The sequence below is a fragment of the Convolutriloba macropyga genome, chromosome 5 (assembly GCF_964194025.1).
Source record: "Convolutriloba macropyga chromosome 5, txConMacr16.3, whole genome shotgun sequence".
Lineage (NCBI taxonomy): Eukaryota > Metazoa > Xenacoelomorpha > Acoela > Convolutidae > Convolutriloba > Convolutriloba macropyga.
Genome location: NC_134472.1, coordinates 8,214,838 through 8,233,957, shown reverse-complemented (window position 1 = coordinate 8,233,957; position 19,120 = coordinate 8,214,838). Strand labels below are relative to the sequence as shown.

The 19,120-nt window shown below is 35.7% G+C and overlaps 1 protein-coding gene across 4 annotated transcripts in view; it reads left to right on the top strand.

The window, feature by feature from the left end:
- LOC142339105 (unconventional myosin-VI-like) overlaps positions 1-19,120 on the top strand; it is a 223,680-nt gene that overhangs the window by 143,772 nt on the left and 60,788 nt on the right. For 3 of the 4 annotated variants that reach the window (XM_075388837.1, XM_075388836.1, XM_075388835.1), the window contains exons 2-5: positions 4,265-4,388; positions 4,732-4,801; positions 14,848-14,921; positions 15,483-15,612. In XM_075388837.1, the coding sequence (XP_075244952.1) occupies positions 4,275-4,388; positions 4,732-4,801; positions 14,848-14,921; positions 15,483-15,612 (388 nt within the window). In that variant the 5' untranslated portion in view covers positions 4,265-4,274. Of the gene's footprint in view, positions 1-4,264; positions 4,389-4,731; positions 4,802-12,161; positions 12,236-14,847; positions 14,922-15,482; positions 15,613-19,120 lie in introns of those variants that run through there. The other variant, XM_075388838.1, reaches the window with a different exon arrangement.

Genomic DNA, 19,120 nt, shown 5'->3' with positions numbered 1-19,120 from the left:
AATTTGTCGAGCTTGAGTCCATCTCACATTTTGAGTCGAGCCAAAGTTTTTTTGTAAAAATTTGGGTCCAACTAAAGTCTTTTGCGAAAAATTTGAGTCGAGCTAAAGCCCAGAATGTCTTAAAGTCCAGCTAAAATCTTTTCATGGCTCAAATGAGTCGAGTATGGTCTTTTCATAGTGCATTTTGGTCGAGCATTGTCTTTTCATAAGTCTGTACTTAGACCTGGGCTGGCATATGCCATATATAGCCCACTGGGTCTAACCCATTATAGCACCCCATTAAAATATAGCCCCCCCCCATTATGTTATATTTATCATGATAGGGGGGGGGGGCTATAGGTTATCTGACTACTAAGCTAGGGGCAATTGTGGGGAAAGGCCCCCAAACTTTTCCCGTAAGCTGATTGGTTGATCTTAAAACCCACACTTTGAAAACAGTTCCTGAAAAATACTTCCAATAGAGCTGAAGGAACGTCAGTCTATGAATGCAACCTGTCCCGTCCTCTCACATATAGCAAGGGAACGCAACCAGACCGCACACCATAATAATAAGTCTGATAATCAAGTAGCTAGCACTGATTTCGCCATTTCTTATATTTGTTCTCAAATTGAACCAATTAGATTCTTTTCTGGTCAACTTGAAGCGGTTAATTCTGACTCTCATTTTGAATAGCCCTCAAACGAATTTGGACGCAAATAATGTAAGCGTTCTTTTTTACTGGACCGTTGTGGTTAAGGTGTTAATCTGAGTTCTGAGTTTGAACCCTGTGGGGTCGTTTTTTGGCACCCGTAAAACAATTCTAAGCAACACCTATAAACTGAATTGATCCGCCTTGCGTTAGAGAGCAAATCATCCGACGTCAGTCGGTTTATAGTTTCTAATTCTTAGCTACCTTGTAAGCACTTGTCAACAAAGTTTTGTGAAGGAGAGATCTGTCGCAACCAACATGGATGGTTTTCTACAGAAAATCTATCAAGCATTAGATGATAACAAGTGAGCAAAATGTGACTTTCTACCCCGATATCTTTAAAGCCTTCAATAAGGTTTGTCATTTTGAGCTGATGTAGAACGTAGCTGATATTGGAGTCTGAGGTTGTGTGTTAGAAGTTCTGGTGAACTACCTTGATGGACGCAAGCAGTTCGTGAAAGTAGACAATGTCTCCTCCAAAACGTTGGACATAACCAGTGGTGTTCCTCAAGGTTCTCGCATGGGGCCACTACTGTTCTGCTTTCTCTTGAATTGTCTTAGCTGTCGTCAAATTGGCGATTTTTTTCTGTTTGCGGATGATTTCAAACTCTTGGCACACAGGAGTCTTGAGTCAAAGATTCAATCTGAAAGGAAACAAGATGGAGTTGGCCTCAAATAAGTGTTCTCAATTAGTCATTAAAGGGCGCATATCCAGTTTTCGACCTGCTGGAGGACCTCTAAGGAGACCAAACTCGGTAACAGACCATTGTTTAGCTGTCAATACTCCGCTAACACGGTCTGAGAATTTCAAAAATCATTTAACAAAGAGCAACAAAGTCCTTTTGATTTTCAGAGGAGTTTGTCGAACAAAGTGAACGAGAAAGTCAAGATGTGCCTCTACAAATTGCTGACGTTTGGAGTTCATTCACGTGTCTCAATTGGACTTGCAAGAACTAAAGAAGTTTCAAAAGAGAGTACTGAAGTAGATAACGAAAAGTTGAAACTTAACTACGAAGGGCTTCTAATACGAGTGAACCTACTGCCTCTCTCTATCTCTCTCAGCTTACTTTTCCTTTCGAGTTTACTGAAGCAGAAGTTCTACTTGTGCCCCATTCCAATTCCGCATTCCAAAAATGTCAGAACCCAAAGAGCCCGTTATGAGTTTTTCTGCCGCATGGGCCAGATTGTCGATATTATTGAAAATAAAGTGGATTTCTTAAAACCGATTGGTCTAAAAACGCAAATTATAAAGCTTATGAAAAATCGTAAAACAACTTCTCAGAGAGAACCCTGTGTTCTTGGCAGCTGGGACGTAATTGCCAGCTGTGCCGAGATTAGTGGTCAGGGTTCTAATCCAACAACAGGGAAAAATCCCCTCAGGACAACCTGAAAATCCACAACAACGCCGACAACAATAATCATTTGTATAGTTTTAATAACGCAATCCTGAAAAATGAAATAATTGCAATATCTATTTCCCTTGTTAAGTTTTGAGTGTAAGGGGTTTAGTTGTTAGTTGCCATAAAAAATTTAACTCGTTGCAAGTCTTTCTTTTTTTGAAGTTTAATTTTCCTAATCAATACAATACATCAACTGTCCATATACTGCAAAGCACTGAAAACTGATGGCGCAAAAGCAATGCAAAATGAGCTTAAACAGTTCTGAAAACTCGTACGAAACTGGGGGTAAGATTTTTTTTGATCAAGCCTGTTGATGAAAGGAAATAGAGAAACAATAACACAAATTGAACAATAAGCTACAAATTGAACTACTATACAAATTTAACTCCAAAAAAAAACATGACGAGAAGTCTTCAATACTATTAAACCAAGGATCTCAGCAGTCTGTTTTGCGGCCTATTGAAAGTGAACTATTAGGGGAACTCAACAGTCTATTAAAAATGAACTATTCAATGCTTTCTCTTCAAACGTTTTCAACGTGGGAGGTCAAATATCTCAGGACCAAGTTTACGAGAAAAATAATCTCATCAAATTGCCGCAGGACGAAATCAAGGAAACGCTTTCAAGTCTAGATGCAAGCTAGGAATGTGGACCAGATGTTATTGATAACACCGTCCTGAAAAACCTCTCTAAATTGCTTCTCTTTATCTTTTAAACGTGCATCAACAAAGGATCTTTCCCAACCCATTGAAAAGTAAGCAAAGTGACACTCATCTATAGGGAGAACAAAGCCGATTTAAGTCAGTACAGGCCGATTAGCCTGCTCACAAACGTGTCCAAAGTTTTCCAAGGAGTCATCTTGCTGCACTTGTATCCATTCCTTGAAACACTGCTTTATAAAAGACAAATTGGTATCCGACACAAGCAACCGACAGTTCTGCAGCTGCTTACCTAAAAAGTGAACAATCGCTACGACGAAGCAAAGAGTGAACACATATTTGCCCTCTACGTCGAGTTAAAAAAGCCTACAATAAAGTTGCCCACGAAAAGCTACTCAAAAAGCTACACGAATTCAGCATTGGTTGAAAACTTCTCATTCTTTTACGCAGGTACCCTAGAGAGCGTAAACACTATGTCAAGGTAAACAACGCCAGGTCAAGTTCTAGGAATTTGATCAGTTCCCAGAGGGTCCATCCTAGGGCCTCTCCTCTTCCTTGCCTTCGTTAACAACCTTCCCAGAGCCGTTGACAATTATTCATCGTATGGCTATGCTGACGACTTCAAAGTCATCACAGGAAGCAAAATCGATGCAAATTGGCTTGTTAAAAGTATTCAAACCTGGATTAAAGACAACCACATATCCCTTAACGTCGAGAAAAGGAAAATGCTTTGTGTGAAAGAAAGCGCCTCATGCGAATCCGGCGATTTATTCGAAGTGGTGTCACAACAAAAGGACCTTGGAGTAATTATATCTATAAATCTCTCATGCAGTGATAATTACTCTCCTACAACCAAGGCCTGACGATCCTTTTGGTTCTTTAAATAAATTTCAAACAAAGTCAATGCCGCCACAAAACAATGCGTACGTTGGTTACGTAGTGCCTGTTCTGTCCTACGTTTCCAGGTCTGGAATGCATCAAAAACTCAACTGAAGTCACTTGAAAGAGTGCAACGAAAAGCGACTGCATTGATATGCAGAAAAGATGCTGACTGCAATTAGCGACTACAAAAACTCAACATACTGCCTTTATCGCTGTATCTCGAACCACACGATATTCTATTCTTTAACCCATTTTGTCATGCATTTGTTCTCTAGATTCGATCGACAAACGTAAAAAGAGATCAACAGAAATGCGGCAAAACGAAAACTTTGAAGTTCCTTTCAACAGGCTGAAGAAGACCGAAACAAATTTTTGGTTACGGACTGCGCGACTTATGAACATCCTAAACTAGCACATACCTGAAAATGCATTAACGAAATCAAGATGTATCACGAATTCTTCGATAAGAGCTACAATAAGATGGAACCTTTCACCTGGCGAATTCTGTCTCTGTGGCTCCTGTAAAACTGCCGAGAAAATTGTGCCAGTTGAAATCTGACGGGTGAATTTCACCCCTGGTCTCGTACTAAAACGTATCTAACTGCTTCTACTTTAATAATTGCTACATATTTTCAGGTTGAAGCATGGACGGAGGCAAAAAAGTTTGGGCGCCGCATGCAACCGATGGTTTCATTCTTGGAACAATAGCTGATATCAGTGAGACTGATATAACTGTTGAACCACTTAACAAAGAAAAGGTACCATTATTTGCTTTTTTTCTCGAAATAATTAGAAATTGTTTCCAACCTGTCCTGAAGAATTAAGGGAATTATGGCTTATTAGGGTAATGGGGGGCTATATACGTTATATACCGACTTAGTTGTGGTATAATGGGAAAGACTGATTCACGAAATAATTATAATTTGATGTGATTTTGATATAAACAGAATGAAAACACATTAAAAAATCGATTTTGGATTACTTCGCATTAATTTTGGATTACTTCTATTTCGCATTATTAAATAGTCCCCAACTTTTTTTCAGACATCTCAGAATAATTCTGTTAAAATTTTCTTTCCATAATGTCAGCTCTTGTTTTAGGCCATTAAAACAAGCTACAGCAATGTTTTTCCAGCTGAAGATGACACTGACAAGCGACTGGAAGACAATAGTGAGTAACTACTTTTCGACTTTGAAATTGTAACTTGAAAGTTTATGACCGATTTGATGTTATTTTGAGTTATGGGCGTTGGTGTTAAGATGGCGATATCGATTTAGTTTTAAGTTAACGGAGTTTGAGACAATTATTGCAGTTTTGTCGTTTTTCATGCACAATTTTTTTCTCATTCACATTTTTTTGTATCCTTTATCTCAACAATTAATTCCAATGAAATGTACGCCAAAATTAATTTCGCTATTTTCTAAATCTTCAAAATTTCTGCAGTATATTGACTGTTTTTCAACAATTTGTGCAGTCTGTATGGAAACAGCCTTTCCAATAAATGTACAGGGCATTGCCATATTGTCTGTATTCAAAGTTTTAATTTCTCTCGAACGAAGTGTGATACCAATATTGTAGAAGGGTTGGTCTTTTTTATACAAAATTTTTTGCGTGACCATTTTTGCGCTTTTGTTCTAGAACATTCTGTGATTTCTCAAGTCACGTTTTCAAGCTTCACTTCTTCATTATGAGTGATTTCAATTGCTCTCAGTCTGAAATGAAGTTTGTTGCTAAGTATATGTTAGCACATGAATCTTAAGGGCTCGAGGTACTTAGTGCACTGACACGAAGGCGCTTGCGCCCGAGTGCTGGGCACAAGGCCCAAGGGGGCTAGGATTCATGTGCCAACTTATTTAGAGAATCAAAGGGTACGAAGGGGGTCAAACTTTAATTAAAATTGAAATTAAGAGTACAGTTTTGCAAATTATTAAACGAGAAGTTTTCGTCAATTTTTCTAATTGTTTCCTGTTTTTCGGCTATTTCAATCATTTTCTGCTCCAATTCGTTCAAAAGTAACTTGTTATTTGCACATCATGTAGTCCCATGATACTGTTCTGAATGTGATTCCATCAATCGTGTAGAATTATAATGGTTTCAAACTTTGAAAATAGTGAAAAAATTTACATAGTAACGAAAAACCCAAAAAGTGTCAACTTTGACCTTTTATAACTCCTGAAATCTAGGAGCTAGTACTCCAAAAGGGGGTTTGTTTTTCTATGGGGATCTAGACCTATCCATTGGTGCTATTGTGGTTGGTCAGTTTTGACCTTCATTTCACTTCCGTTTTAGTCCCAAATATTTCATTTCTGAGCCTTTCGACCCAAGAACTTTTGTTGTCCTGTCAACAGAACCCTATATAGAGGGACAAACGTCCCAACTCTTCTAGATAAACCCAGCGATGCCATCAAATCTTCCCTCAACTAACATTTTTCTATCCACCTACCCCAAACGGCGGGTTTTGATTTGTGAATAGTTATTAAAAGGTTAATTACCCATGTGATACTTGAAATGCTCTGAGAACACAGTTAGAGACTCACAAGAGCTCAAAAAAACATAGTCCAGCCTTTTACTTGTAGTAACACATCGTATGTCTTAGAAGTAATTTATAAAATTCTTGCGAAATAAATGTTTAATCCTTGTTATTATAACATCTGTGTTTTTATCACTCTCTACATATACAGTACTCCATATGCCATAAATACTCAGGACCTACCACCCAGAGAGGACAAAGCAAGCTATTCAAATTAATGTATGCTAAAATTAATCAATGTTTTGTTAATGAAAATCTGGTTTTTACAACCATTTCTATAATAATCTCAACAACCGTGTTGCCATTGTGATTTTTTTAAATGCTTGAACCCATTATCCTACTAAAACCATGTTCATTCCTATTTGATGAACATGTATTTCTCATTGTTAAGCATAAAGTTTATCAAATGAACTGCAGTGCAAACTGTATATGTTCTCATTCATTCCAGTTCATCACTATTTGCATATTTTTATTATGCAATATTGAGTTCATCGTTGAATCAAATAACCATTGGAAATTTCATGAGATGATATTTATAGGGTGTCATTTAAATGTTGTAATTTTTTACCTTTTGAGTAAAGGAAATTTTTAAGCAATTTCCTGTATTAATGTAAATGCCATTAAACAGTAATCATTATTCAGTGAATTAGTATTGAATCGTACAGAAAAGTTGGGTAAATATGTTGTAAAGATTTACATTTTGAATTTAATTACATTCCTTTAATTTGTTTTCGAAGCTATCGAACCAGGCTGCGTAACGGTGTCTTTAATTTCACAAATTTTTAACATCAGAAGTAACAATAATATAGAAGTGATTGTTAGCGTTTGAGTAACAACGCGGTTCTGGCTAAGTTGTTAAGATGTCTGATTTCTATCCTGGTGGTCGCGGGTGCGAAGCCCTATCAGAGCCGAGATGTACACCCAAAAAATTCTTCGCTACGCCCCTAATTTAACTTGCACCCCCGCGCGGCTTTCGTTCGAGAGCGCTTCATCCGACGTTAGTCGGTTTAGGTTCATATCTTTGCCCCATTATCTTAAAGCTTACAGACTCGACCATCGGAAACGTGGTTTAAATACTTTTGAATTTGAAAAGTACTGTAAATTATAATCAAGGAATCGCTTTGCAAATGTTCTGAAAATGGGGTACGAATAGTTAGTTCAATTCACCTAGCGTTCAACTATCTAGCAATGTTTTTTTATTTTGGAGTGTAGCACGCACATTCATTAAGAGCTTCCGCCTGGGCAAAACAAATTTTGCTGTTTTACTGTATTTTGATCTTTTTATCATTCTTCTTTGATAAGATTGTGAAATGCAAGAGGTCTTTAAAACATCCTAACTAATTGTTTTCTGCCTTGAATGGTCAGATTTCTCTTTTTGAAACCATGGACAATTGTTTGGAACTGTACTTGCATCGATTGTGGTTCTAACAATTGAGTGTTATTTTATCAATTTTTTCCAATTAATATAAATTTGTACACAAGTTGGAGCACATCAGGGCAGTTTCTTGTAGAAGAGCTTGTCCTTCTTGAATTGTGTATCAGTTTTGTTTTTTCGGGAAAAATTCATTTATGAGCTCTTGGAAGGAGGTTGACAAAAGTTCATATCGTTACTTGTTTTCAAAATTGTTCTGAATTTGATATATGAAAAAGCTTTACAAAGTGGCGCGAAATAAAAAATAATTTTTCATCAGTGTGAGTCAAGTCAATGTTCAACTCAACCTTATCAGCAGTTCAGATTTGATCTGTTTTTCCCTTGATGATTATTAACGCTACTAAAAACGTATGCGTAGCAAATAGCACATTTTTCGTGCACTCGAAATTATTTTTTACGTCATTGTGTAGAAATTAGTGTTGGAGCCTATGTGGACAGCAGTGATTGTTAGGGAAACTGGTTCAGAAATGTTTAAAATAGAAATAATTACTCTTTTTTCCACGAGGCCCGTTTTTGAGAGGCCCGTGTCATTGTTGTTCATTCTCGCCATCACTGTTGCCGTTGTCCATGTTTTATGTTCCCAATTTCGACTTTGATTTACATTGTATCGTGTCAATTAGACTAATAGGAACGGAATTCTAATTCATGATTAGTAGCAAATTCCCTAGAATTTTTTTAATGCGTATTATGAAGACAATAAGCAGTTTTGCGATTACACAGGTTTCGACTCTTTAGAAAAAAATGGCGTCTCAGCTGGGTCTGAAGTAAATACTATTTATGTTCGAACAATAAAGTTTTGGGGCTAATTAAAGAAGTTGTGAACAGAAAGTTTGTTAAACGTTGCTCATCAAAATTTCAAAACGCTGTTTTTTTGTCAAAAACGCTGTTTTTAATGTCAAAAACGCTGTTTTTATTTTAACAACGCGTCTTTTATTTTTATTGAGATTCTTCTGTCAAACCTTCGAAATTTAAAGGTTTTTCAATTTTCAATCTCGATCAAGATATTTTGCTCAAGTTAGAGATAGACAACACCTCCGTGGAATATATTGCCTCTAAATGAAGACGCTTTTTTGGTTAGTTCTCGTAAGTTTTTAAGCGTTTCGATATTCCGGGGACTATTCTTAATCTTCGAGTTGCAGAAGTATACGTTCTTTGATACTTCTGAATCATGGGGCTGAAACAGTGATCTATGTAATGTCAGAGGAGCAGAACTTTTTCAGAATCGAATTTCAAATTTCTCTTTGTGATATAGAAGAGACCATCTCAATTTTTAATTGGTCCAAAACAAAGTCTGCGGCAATTATGTTGGTTAGTCGACAAATTTTTTGTCTGAGGTTTTTGACTTTCCGTCTTCAAAAGAGGATTAACTGACAAATTTTGGAGGGCCCTTATTGGCTGAGAAGCCCTTAAAGCCTTACTAGTCTAATTATCCGATTGGTGTTGGGTAGTTTTTCCGACCCCTTTGTCACCTCCTCCTCCGCCTTGCGCTTGCTCTAGTCCCAAACCAAGCCCCCCTTGTCTCCATCCCTTACCCCGCACGCTTGAGACCCCCAGGACTCCTGAGACCGCCACTCTGCTCAATTCTCCCCCTAATGCTATCATCCCTAATCGCCAGTTGGTTACTCGCGAAACCAGCCGGTTGTTTGCAAGCAATTCATCCGACATTAGTCTCGTTATGTTCAACACCTTAAAGCTAACAGACGCGACCCTAGAAAACGTGGTGTAATTAATTTTGATTTCGAATTTTTAGAAGTACTGTAAATTATCAAGGAATGGCTTTGCAATTGTTCTCAAAATGGGGATAATAATCTTAAATTTATGAATAGTCCGCTCAATTCACCTAGCAGAAATTGTCAACTATCTATCAATGTTTTTTAATTTCGGAGTGTAGCACGCACATTCATTAAGCGCTTTCGCCTGGGCAAAACAAATTTTGCTGTTTTACTGTAATTGGATCTTGTTATTATTCTTAGATAAGATTCTGATCAGCAAGAGGTCCTGAAAATATCCTAACTAATTGTTTTCCGCCTTTAATCGTTCAGATTTCTCTTTTTAAAACCATGGAAAATTTTTTGCTACTTGCTTCGATTGAGGTTTTAACAATTGAATGTTCTTTTATCAATTTTTTCCAATAATTTCTTGAATTTTGCATCAGTTTTATTTGTTCTGGAAAAATTTCTCATATATGTGCTCTTGGATTCAGGTTGACAAAAGTTCATATCGTTACTTGGTTTCAAAATTGTTCTAAATTTGATATGTGAAAAAGCTTTACAAAGCGACGCGAAATATTTAACATCGTTTTTCATAAGTGTGAGTCAGTCTTCAGCTCAGCTTTGTCGGCAGTTCAGATTTGATCCGTTTTTTTCGTGATGATTATTAACGCTACTAAAAACGTATGCGTAGCAAATAGCACATCTTTCGTGCACTCGAAAATATTTTTTGGCAATTAGTTAGTTAAGAAATTAGTGTTTGAGCGTATGTGGACAGCAGTGATTGTTAGGGAAACTTGCTCAGAAATGGTTAAAATAGAAATAATAACTCTTTTTTCCACGAGGCCCGACGCCAAGAGCATCGACAACAATGATAGGATCGTGTCATTGCTGTTCATTCTCACCATCACTGTTGCTGTTGTCCACGTTTTGTGTTCCCAATTTTGACTTTGATTTACCTTGTATCGTGTCAGTTAGACTCAAGGGAACGAAAGCCTAATTGATGATTAGTAGCCAAGTCCCTAGAAGTTTTTTTAATGCGGATTATGAGGACAATAAGCAGTTTTGCAATTACACAGATTTTTAAGTAGTAATTACTATAAATAGTAATTACTAATGTTCGAGCAATAAAGTTTTGAGGCTAATTGAAGAATTTATGAACAGAAAAATTTGTTAAACGTTGCTCATCAAAATTTCAAAACGCTGTTTTTGTCAAAAACGCTGTTTTTAATGTCAAAAACGCTGTTTTCATTTTCACAACGCGGTTTTTATTTTTATTGAGATTCTTTTGTCAAACCTTCGAAATTTAAAAGTTTTTCAATTTTCAATCTCGATCAAGATATTTTGCTCAAGTTAGAGATAGACAACACCTCCGTGGAATATATTGCCTCTAAATGAAGACGCTTTTTTGGTTAGTTCTCCTAAGTTTTTATATAAATTGACCGTTTGATCGAAAAATTGACATCGATTCAGAAATTTGGATCAATTAACAAGTGATATGAGAAAAATAGTAAGCCTGAGGGGAAGATTTCTAAAACAGGTTTATTTTGAGTATATAATTGTTTTAAATATCGATTTGAGTCTTAATTGATGACCACTTACAGTTCACTTAGCTAGTAAATTTTCTCTAATTTTACTGTACAGCTTCCTGCATTTAACAAATTTTGAGGCTTTCTCAAAACGCTTAGTCAAATTCGATCAATTTGTTCTTTAACATTTCATTGCTTCACTGCATTTTAAAGCATCAGGGGTAGATATGATATTATATGGTTGCAAGAAATTCGACATTTCAAGTACTATTTTTTAATGTACTCACTAACGTTGATTAAATTTTAAAACGAACTCCATCAGACCTGGTTGAAGATCAACGTGTTTATATTTTACCATTGCTTAGGCTACTTCATGTTCGTAATAATGGTTATAATAACTCGTGAAGATTAAATAGTTAAATCTAGTTGGTGTTGTTTTACACTGCCTTCGCAAAAGCGAATTCTGAAGACCTAATTATCTCGACGCTAAAGAACGCGAACTCCGGACATTTGAGATAAAGGTAACAAGCCTTATCGGAAAAGCAAACTTGAGATTAACTTATAATAATGAATTTTCTGATTATTGTGGGTGTTGTGTATTGAGTCATAGGCCCGTTTCCCGTCTAGAAATGTGTTCTTTTTACATGGTAAGGTAGGCAGGATGAATGAATATATGATAGACGGAAAGGAAAAGCAACACAGTTGTGTAAATGCAATTGGGAAGCAAACAGCGTGTGTTCATTTCCCAAATACATTTTTTCATACAATCCTCGTTTAAATATGAAAAATGCTATTCGCACTTTTCCATGTTTCAGCTATTTTATTTTGTGTAGCTAATGGACTCAGACATTAATGGTTTTGCCGTAATATTTAAGATATTTTATAACCTCAAAGTAGCCCAGTGATTCTGTAGCTTCAAAGGTATTGCTGTTTGTTAAATGGGGCAGCGAAATATATTGTAATGGAGGTCGTCTAAAATTGAGACCTTTCGTTAATTTCTGGGAGATTTCTGAAGAATGCTGCGTTTTAAGAACTGTGCGTAGTACACATGGTTGCAGCATTTCTTGATTATTCTAGTTAGTGACTTAGTGAATTGCAGTGAGTTTTGGGTGGTTATTGCCTATAATTGATAATAAACATAATATCACAGTAATCAGAACAATTTTTTTATTGAGTATTCCGAACTAAATTTCTGGAGGGAGGGGGGGGGGGGGGGGAGGGAGGGTGAGGGTGATGGGTTGATGATCCAAACATAATCTAACAGCCACCAGACCTTCAAATGTTGCCTGTGTAATAGTATTTTCCTAATTCTAATTTTTCTTTGTTTCAGGCGCCCTAATGTACCTGAATGAGGCTACACTTCTTAACAATACGAAGAACCAATACAAACACGATCAAATTTATGTAAGCTCTTTTGTTTATTATCGTAAACTTGGTGTCGGATTTTGGAGGCAACTGATATTTCAATTTATTAACCGAGTCAGAGGAGAGGTTACGAAATCTACAAACTGTAAATTAAAATTTTATAACAAGAAAAATTGAAGGTTTTAACAATTGAATGTTCTTTTATCAATTTTTTCCAATAATTTCTTGAATTTTGCATCAGTTTTATTTGTTCTGGAAAAATTTCTCATATATGTGATCTTGGATTCAGGTTGACAAAAGTTCATATCGTTACTTGGTTTCAAAATTGTTCTAAATTTGATATGTGAAAAAGCTTTACAAAGCGACGCGAAATATTTAACATCGTTTTTCATAAGTGTGAGTCAGTCTTCAGCTCAACTTTGTCGGCAGTTCAGATTTGATCCGTTTTTTTCGTGATGATTATTAACGCTACTAAAAACGTATGCGTAGCAAATAGCACATCTTTCGTGCACTCGAAAATATTTTTTGGCAATTAGTTAGTTAAGAAATTAGTGTTTGAGCGTATGTGGACAGCAGTGATTGTTAGGGAAACTTGCTCAGAAATGGTTAAAATAGAAATAATAACTCTTTTTTCCACGAGGCCCGGTTTTGAGAGAGCATCGACAACAATGATAGGATCGTGTCATTGCTGTTCATTCTCACCATCACTGTTGCTGTTGTCCACGTTTTGTGTTCCCAATTTTGACTTTGATTTACCTTGTATCGTGTCAGTTAGACTCAAGGGAACGAAAGCCTAATTGATGATTAGTAGCCAAGTCCCTAGAAGTTTTTTTTAATGCGGATTATGAGGACAATAAGCAGTTTTGCAATTACACAGATTTTTAAGTAGTAATTACTATAAATAGTAATTACTAATGTTCGAGCAATAAAATTTTGAGGCTAATTGAAGAATTTATGAACAGAAAAATTTGTTAAACGTTGCTCATCAAAATTTCAAAACGCTGTTTTTGTTAAAAACGCTGTTTTTAATGTCAAAAACGCTGTTTTCATTTTCACAACGCGGTTTTTATTTTTATTGAGATTCTTTTGTCAAACCTTCGAAATTTAAAAGTTTTTCAATTTTCAATCTCGATCAAGATATTTTGCTCAAGTTAGAGATAGACAACACCTCCGTGGAATATATTGCCTCTAAATGAAGACGCTTTTTTGGTTAGTTCTCCTAAGTTTTTATATAAATTGACCGTTTGATCGAAAAATTGACATCGATTCAGAAATTTGGATCAATTAACAAGTGATATGAGAAAAATAGTAAGCCTGAGAGGAAGATTTCTAAAACAGGATTATTTTGAGTATATAATTGTTTTAAATATCGATTTGAGTCTTAATTGATGACCACTTACAGTTCACTTAGCTAGTAAATTTTCTCTAATTTTACTGTACAGCTTCCTGCATTTAACAAATTTTGAGGCTTTCTCAAAACGCTTAGTCAAATTCGATCAATTTGTTCTTTAACATTTCATTGCTTCACTGCATTTTAAAGCATCAGGGGTAGATATGATATTATATGGTTGCAAGAAATTCGACATTTCAAGTACTATTTTTTAATGTACTCACTAACGTTGATTAAATTTTAAAACGAACTCCATCAGACCTGGTTGAAGATCAACGTGTTTATATTTTACCATTGCTTAGGCTACTTCATGTTCGTAATAATGGTTATAATAACTCGTGAAGATTAAATAGTTAAATCTAGTTGGTGTTGTTTTACACTGCCTTCGCAAAAGCGAATTCTGAAGACCTAATTATCTCGACGCTAAAGAACGCGAACTCCGGACATTTGAGATAAAGGTAACAAGCCTTATCGGAAAAGCAAACTTGAGATTAACTTATAATAATGAATTTTCTGATTATTGTGGGTGTTGTGTATTGAGTCATAGGCCCGTTTCCCGTCTAGAAATGTGTTCTTTTTACATGGTAAGGTAGGCAGGATGAATGAATATATGATAGACGGAAAGGAAAAGCAACACAGTTGTGTAAATGCAATTGGGAAGCAAACAGCGTGTGTTCATTTCCCAAATACATTTTTTCATACAATCCTCGTTTAAATATGAAAAATGCTATTCGCACTTTTCCATGTTTCAGCTATTTTATTTTGTGTAGCTAATGGACTCAGACATGAATGGTTTTGCCGTAATATTTAAGATATTTTATAACCTCAAAGTAGCCCAGTGATTCTGTAGCTTCAAAGGTATTGCTGTTTGTTAAATGGGGCAGCGAAATATATTGTAATGGAGGTCGTCTAAAATTGAGACCTTTCGTTAACTTCTGGGAGGTTTCTGAAGAATGCTGCGTTTTAAGAACTGTGCGTAGTACACATGGTTGCAGCATTTCTTGATTATTCTAGTTAGTGACTTAGTGAATTGCAGTGAGTTTTGGGTGGTTATTGCCTATAATTGATAATAAACATAATATCACAGTAATCAGAACAATTTTTTTATTGAGTATTCCGAACTAAATTTCTGGAGGGGGGGGGGGGGGGAGGGGGAGGGTGATGGGTTGATGATCCAAACACAATCTAACAGCCAACAGACCTTCAAAAGTTGCATCATGTGAAATGTTTTTTTCTTAATTCTAATTTTTCTTTGTTTCAGGCGCCCTAATGTACCTGAATGAGGCTACACTTCTTAACAATACGAAGAACCAATACAAACACGATCAAATTTATGTAAGCTCTTTTGTTTATTGTCGTAAACTTGGTGTCGGATTTTGGAGGCAACTGATATTTCAATTTATTAACCGAGTCAGAGGAGAGGTTACGAAATCTACAAACTGTAAATTAAAATTTTATAACAACAAGAAAAATTGGTTAAATTTTTAACATTTTAAGAATCACTATAAACGTACGAACACTAGTAGTAGAAATTGGGTATTTATACACTAGGTCTTAATACTACTAGTAGAGATAAGTTCGAAAACCCTGTGCTTGTCTATCTATTGGAATACGTTCATGTAATTTGATCATATCGCTAATTAACTTTTTCCTTGAACTTTCCACTTTCTGGATATTTTTTTGGTGACTTATCGGTCACTCCATTGTGAAATGCCCCTTTTTTGGATGTTTGTTTGCTTTCTTTACAGTGCAGATCTGAGATGCTTTTGCACAAGTGTTGGTATGAGGGGGAGGGGGAGGGGCAATGAAAGAAAAGATTCTTGCTTTCTTCCAGTTTAGATGGTTTGTATGATTGATGGTAAGGTGCAATATGCCAGTAAGTGGTTTTTGTTTCAGACATACGTAGCCACCATCTTGATAGCTGTCAACCCCTACCACGATATTCCTAATCTCTACAGCTCAGAAGTTATCAAAAAGTACAAAGGGAAGTCACTGGGAACAATGCCACCCCATGTATTTGCAATTGGTGAGTTTGTATTTGCAATTCCTGGCCAATCCAAGCAAAGCTATTAGTTGCTTTCAAAATTGTAGCTATTATTGAATTAAGTGGATTAATTTAAACTATTTTTTTGTCATACCTATTTTCCTTCTGACATTTACTTGTAATGGATTTGAGACGAGGAGTGGTTTTTTTCAGAGATAACGTACATCGTTCTCACATAGTTTGCGCTAATTGGTGGGAAAGTTATCAAATAAGCCGCATGTAGATTGTTAGTAATAATAATAAATTGGTTTCTGGCGTTATTTCTACCGCTAACATACAAAAAATGAAGATAAAAAATAAGCGTCTTGTAAGCGCAAGAAAAAATTCTTATCATTGATTATAATGTAGTTTATTAACGGCTCTCGACTAAGTTTGAAACAATTTTTTAATCAATGTATGTATTTTTATGATTTTGGAGTCGATTATGCCGCAGGGCTGAGGTTCGAAGCCCTCCTTGGTCGACTTTTTTTTGCACCCATAGATCAACTGGGTTACAGCCAGCCCCCTCCGAATTAAATTGCCCTGCCGGTCGTTCAAGATCGATTTGTCCGACGTTAGTTTGTTTATTAATAGCCTCTGAACGGCTATTATTTAGGCAGTCTCCTATTTACAATTCAAAAAATTTAAATTTTAATATGGCGCTGTCTTACATTTTTCATGATTTTTTGAGTCAATTTGGAGTGATGATTTTGGTCACGTCAAAACAGGAAGTGGTGCATAAAGTGATTAGTTTTGCGGCGTGAAATTTTTTTGCTTTAGTTTTAAAGTAGAGTGAGAAAACGGTGTTTGCACAAAAATTAGCTTTCTCGCTAGTAATTTTTTATTCACATGCGGAATTTTGACATTGATTTTTTTCCTATTGTTTGGATCTGATATTCTAAATGGTTTTCGTAACCCAATTATTGTCTATTCTAGGTCTCGTTTTTTATGTAGTCAATTATTTTTCTTTGAATTGTATGTCATAACTTGTCCTGCTATGTTTTTTTTATTTCGCTTTTAATCTTATTATCTTTTAATCACGTTTTTGTTTTTGGTAAGTCACGATTTTAGCGCTTGAATTCTGACTTACTTCACTCGCTGTTTTAACTGAACGGATTTCAAATTCTTTTACGCAGTGAATCACCTAATTTATCGAATATGGTCAATGTCAAAAGAACAAAATCAAAAGAAACGGGATAAAGCCCGGTCGTTAAGTCAGTACATTAGGTTATCAAAGTTCATTAGAGTGATCGTTAGCTGACATCAATATTAAGCCTGAGAGCCTTAAGTTAAGAACCTGGTTTAAGTATAACCTAAGAATCTAACTTAAACTACACTCCGAATTAGAACACTTTTGAAACTTAAGAAAGAATTCTTCCAATTGCTATCGCTTTCTTTTTCTGTTTCCACCCCGATGTGCGTCAAGCGCGTCAACGGGGCTATTTTCCAGCAATCTTCCGGCTATGTTTGAAATTTAGAGGAAAAAAGTCTTTTGATAATAACTGAGTAAATTGTGCGCTAGAAAAACACACTATTATGAAGAATCATTATTTCGGCTTTTGCTGAGGCTCTAATTTTTGCTGAGGCTCTAAATAACTCTAGTGAGATGATCTCATAGAAGAAAGTAATTGTTCAATATTTCTTGCTCGAACTTCGTCAGTTGCCGTCTGTTAAAACTTTCAGTCGAACTTCACAAAATATTCAATAACTTCTTTACTTTGTTTATTAAAATGATATCAGAGAAACCCCATTTGGTGGGAATTGCCTTCGCTCTTCTTATGTTCAGTGGAAGCTTATAAATTTGGGGCCATTTATTTTGGAACATAAGGTTTATCAAACATTAAATTATTGATGAAGTCCGTAATAGACTTAATTATTAATATAACATTACCCTAGATTTGTCGATTATGTTTAAAGCATTGGTACCTTCAAATGGTTTTTGAGTATTAGAAAACGTTTTGTTTGCAAAAAAGCTCTCAAATGCATGAAAAATTAGCCTTTCGACTCCATTTAGGCCTACATTGAGGTTTGAAATTCCATTATCTGATGATTCTTCATAGTTTGATAACAAAAAATTGCATAACTTAAGAAACGGAAAAAGAGATATTGGATCATTAATAGCCGCCCTTAGTTTCTCAGCCGACTATCATGGCGCTCCTGTCTTTCTTTTTTTTATTCCGTGCAATAAAAATTTGTTTCGCATTACCTCATTTTGCCGCCTTTTCGACATTTTGCTTGAGATCTTTTTGACTTCTCTAGGCTTGTTTCGTTCTTCAATCATTGTGCTCAAAGTGCCTTTAAACAGCAGTTGCTCAGCAAAGCAATCTAAAGTGAACAAAATCAGTATGGGAAACCGAAATCAATATAAACGGGCTAAACACATAAAACCCAATTTTAGATGCCCGCAACTTGAAATTTGTTCTTATAAGTCAACATCTATAATGCGTTTTGGCATTTAGAATAGCCCCTACATTCTCTCACTAAAAAGCAGGAGTATGTCTAACTACAAAATGCAATCGAAAGAATTCGCACTTCAAAATTTTTTTATTCAACGATCAATATTTTTTATTTAATTGCTCTCAAACGAAGTTTGTAGCAATTATATTTGACCTGTTGGTCTTTTGAAAGCGATTTTTCGCGTGACCGATTTTTCGTCTGATGCTTTTGAATTTTCGTCCTCAAAAGCGGGATAAACAGGTAGGGACTAGTGGGCATTAAGTGCTCTTAGAGCCTTTCAGCTCAATAGTCCAAGTATGCGATTCACAGAAAATGTTTTGATGACTTGTACTTATGATGTGAAGGGCGATTCTCGGAGGTTGAAGAACCCCCCACTCAATGGCGGCTATTTTCCGGCAACCTGCTGGGTATGTTTTTCCATTGTATAACTATTCATTGAATTTTCACCTGGATAATGTATAAGTAAGCAATGCTTCAAACTGTAAAAAGGAGTTAATGAATGTGTCTTTTTGAACCATATTTTTAGTTGCAACAGCAATGAAGACGATTTTCAAAGTATTTTAGGTCGACCTAGAGTTCAAAGTACAATGTTTGAAAGGCAAAATGGTTTCTTAAAACATCAGGGCTTAATGCTTGTTCTATTTGGTGGGTGATTTAAAGTAGAATATGGATACTCTTATTGAACTTTATTTCAAGGCAACTTGAGAGTAGATGAGTCAAAATCAAATACAGATATCACAATAATGTGCAGAAAAACTTTATCGTCGTATACAGGTTAATGAAGTTGTCAATGTTCAAAATTTGGAGTAGTTTCTTTGGAAGCGCATCAGTTTTAATGTTGCAGGAAAGTTAGAATAGCTTGAAAAGGCAGCTTTTCGTATTTTTTGGACAAGTGTTCTAGCAGTGGTATTAAAAGGTGGTCATCTGTTTTGTTTATGAGTTTAACAGTTTTCTATTGCTTCAAAATTGCAGTTAATGTTAGATTATTTGGTCAGAAGAAAAAGCAGCCATGTCTAATTTTTTTTAACAGTTTGGTTTTTCATTCGAACTTGCC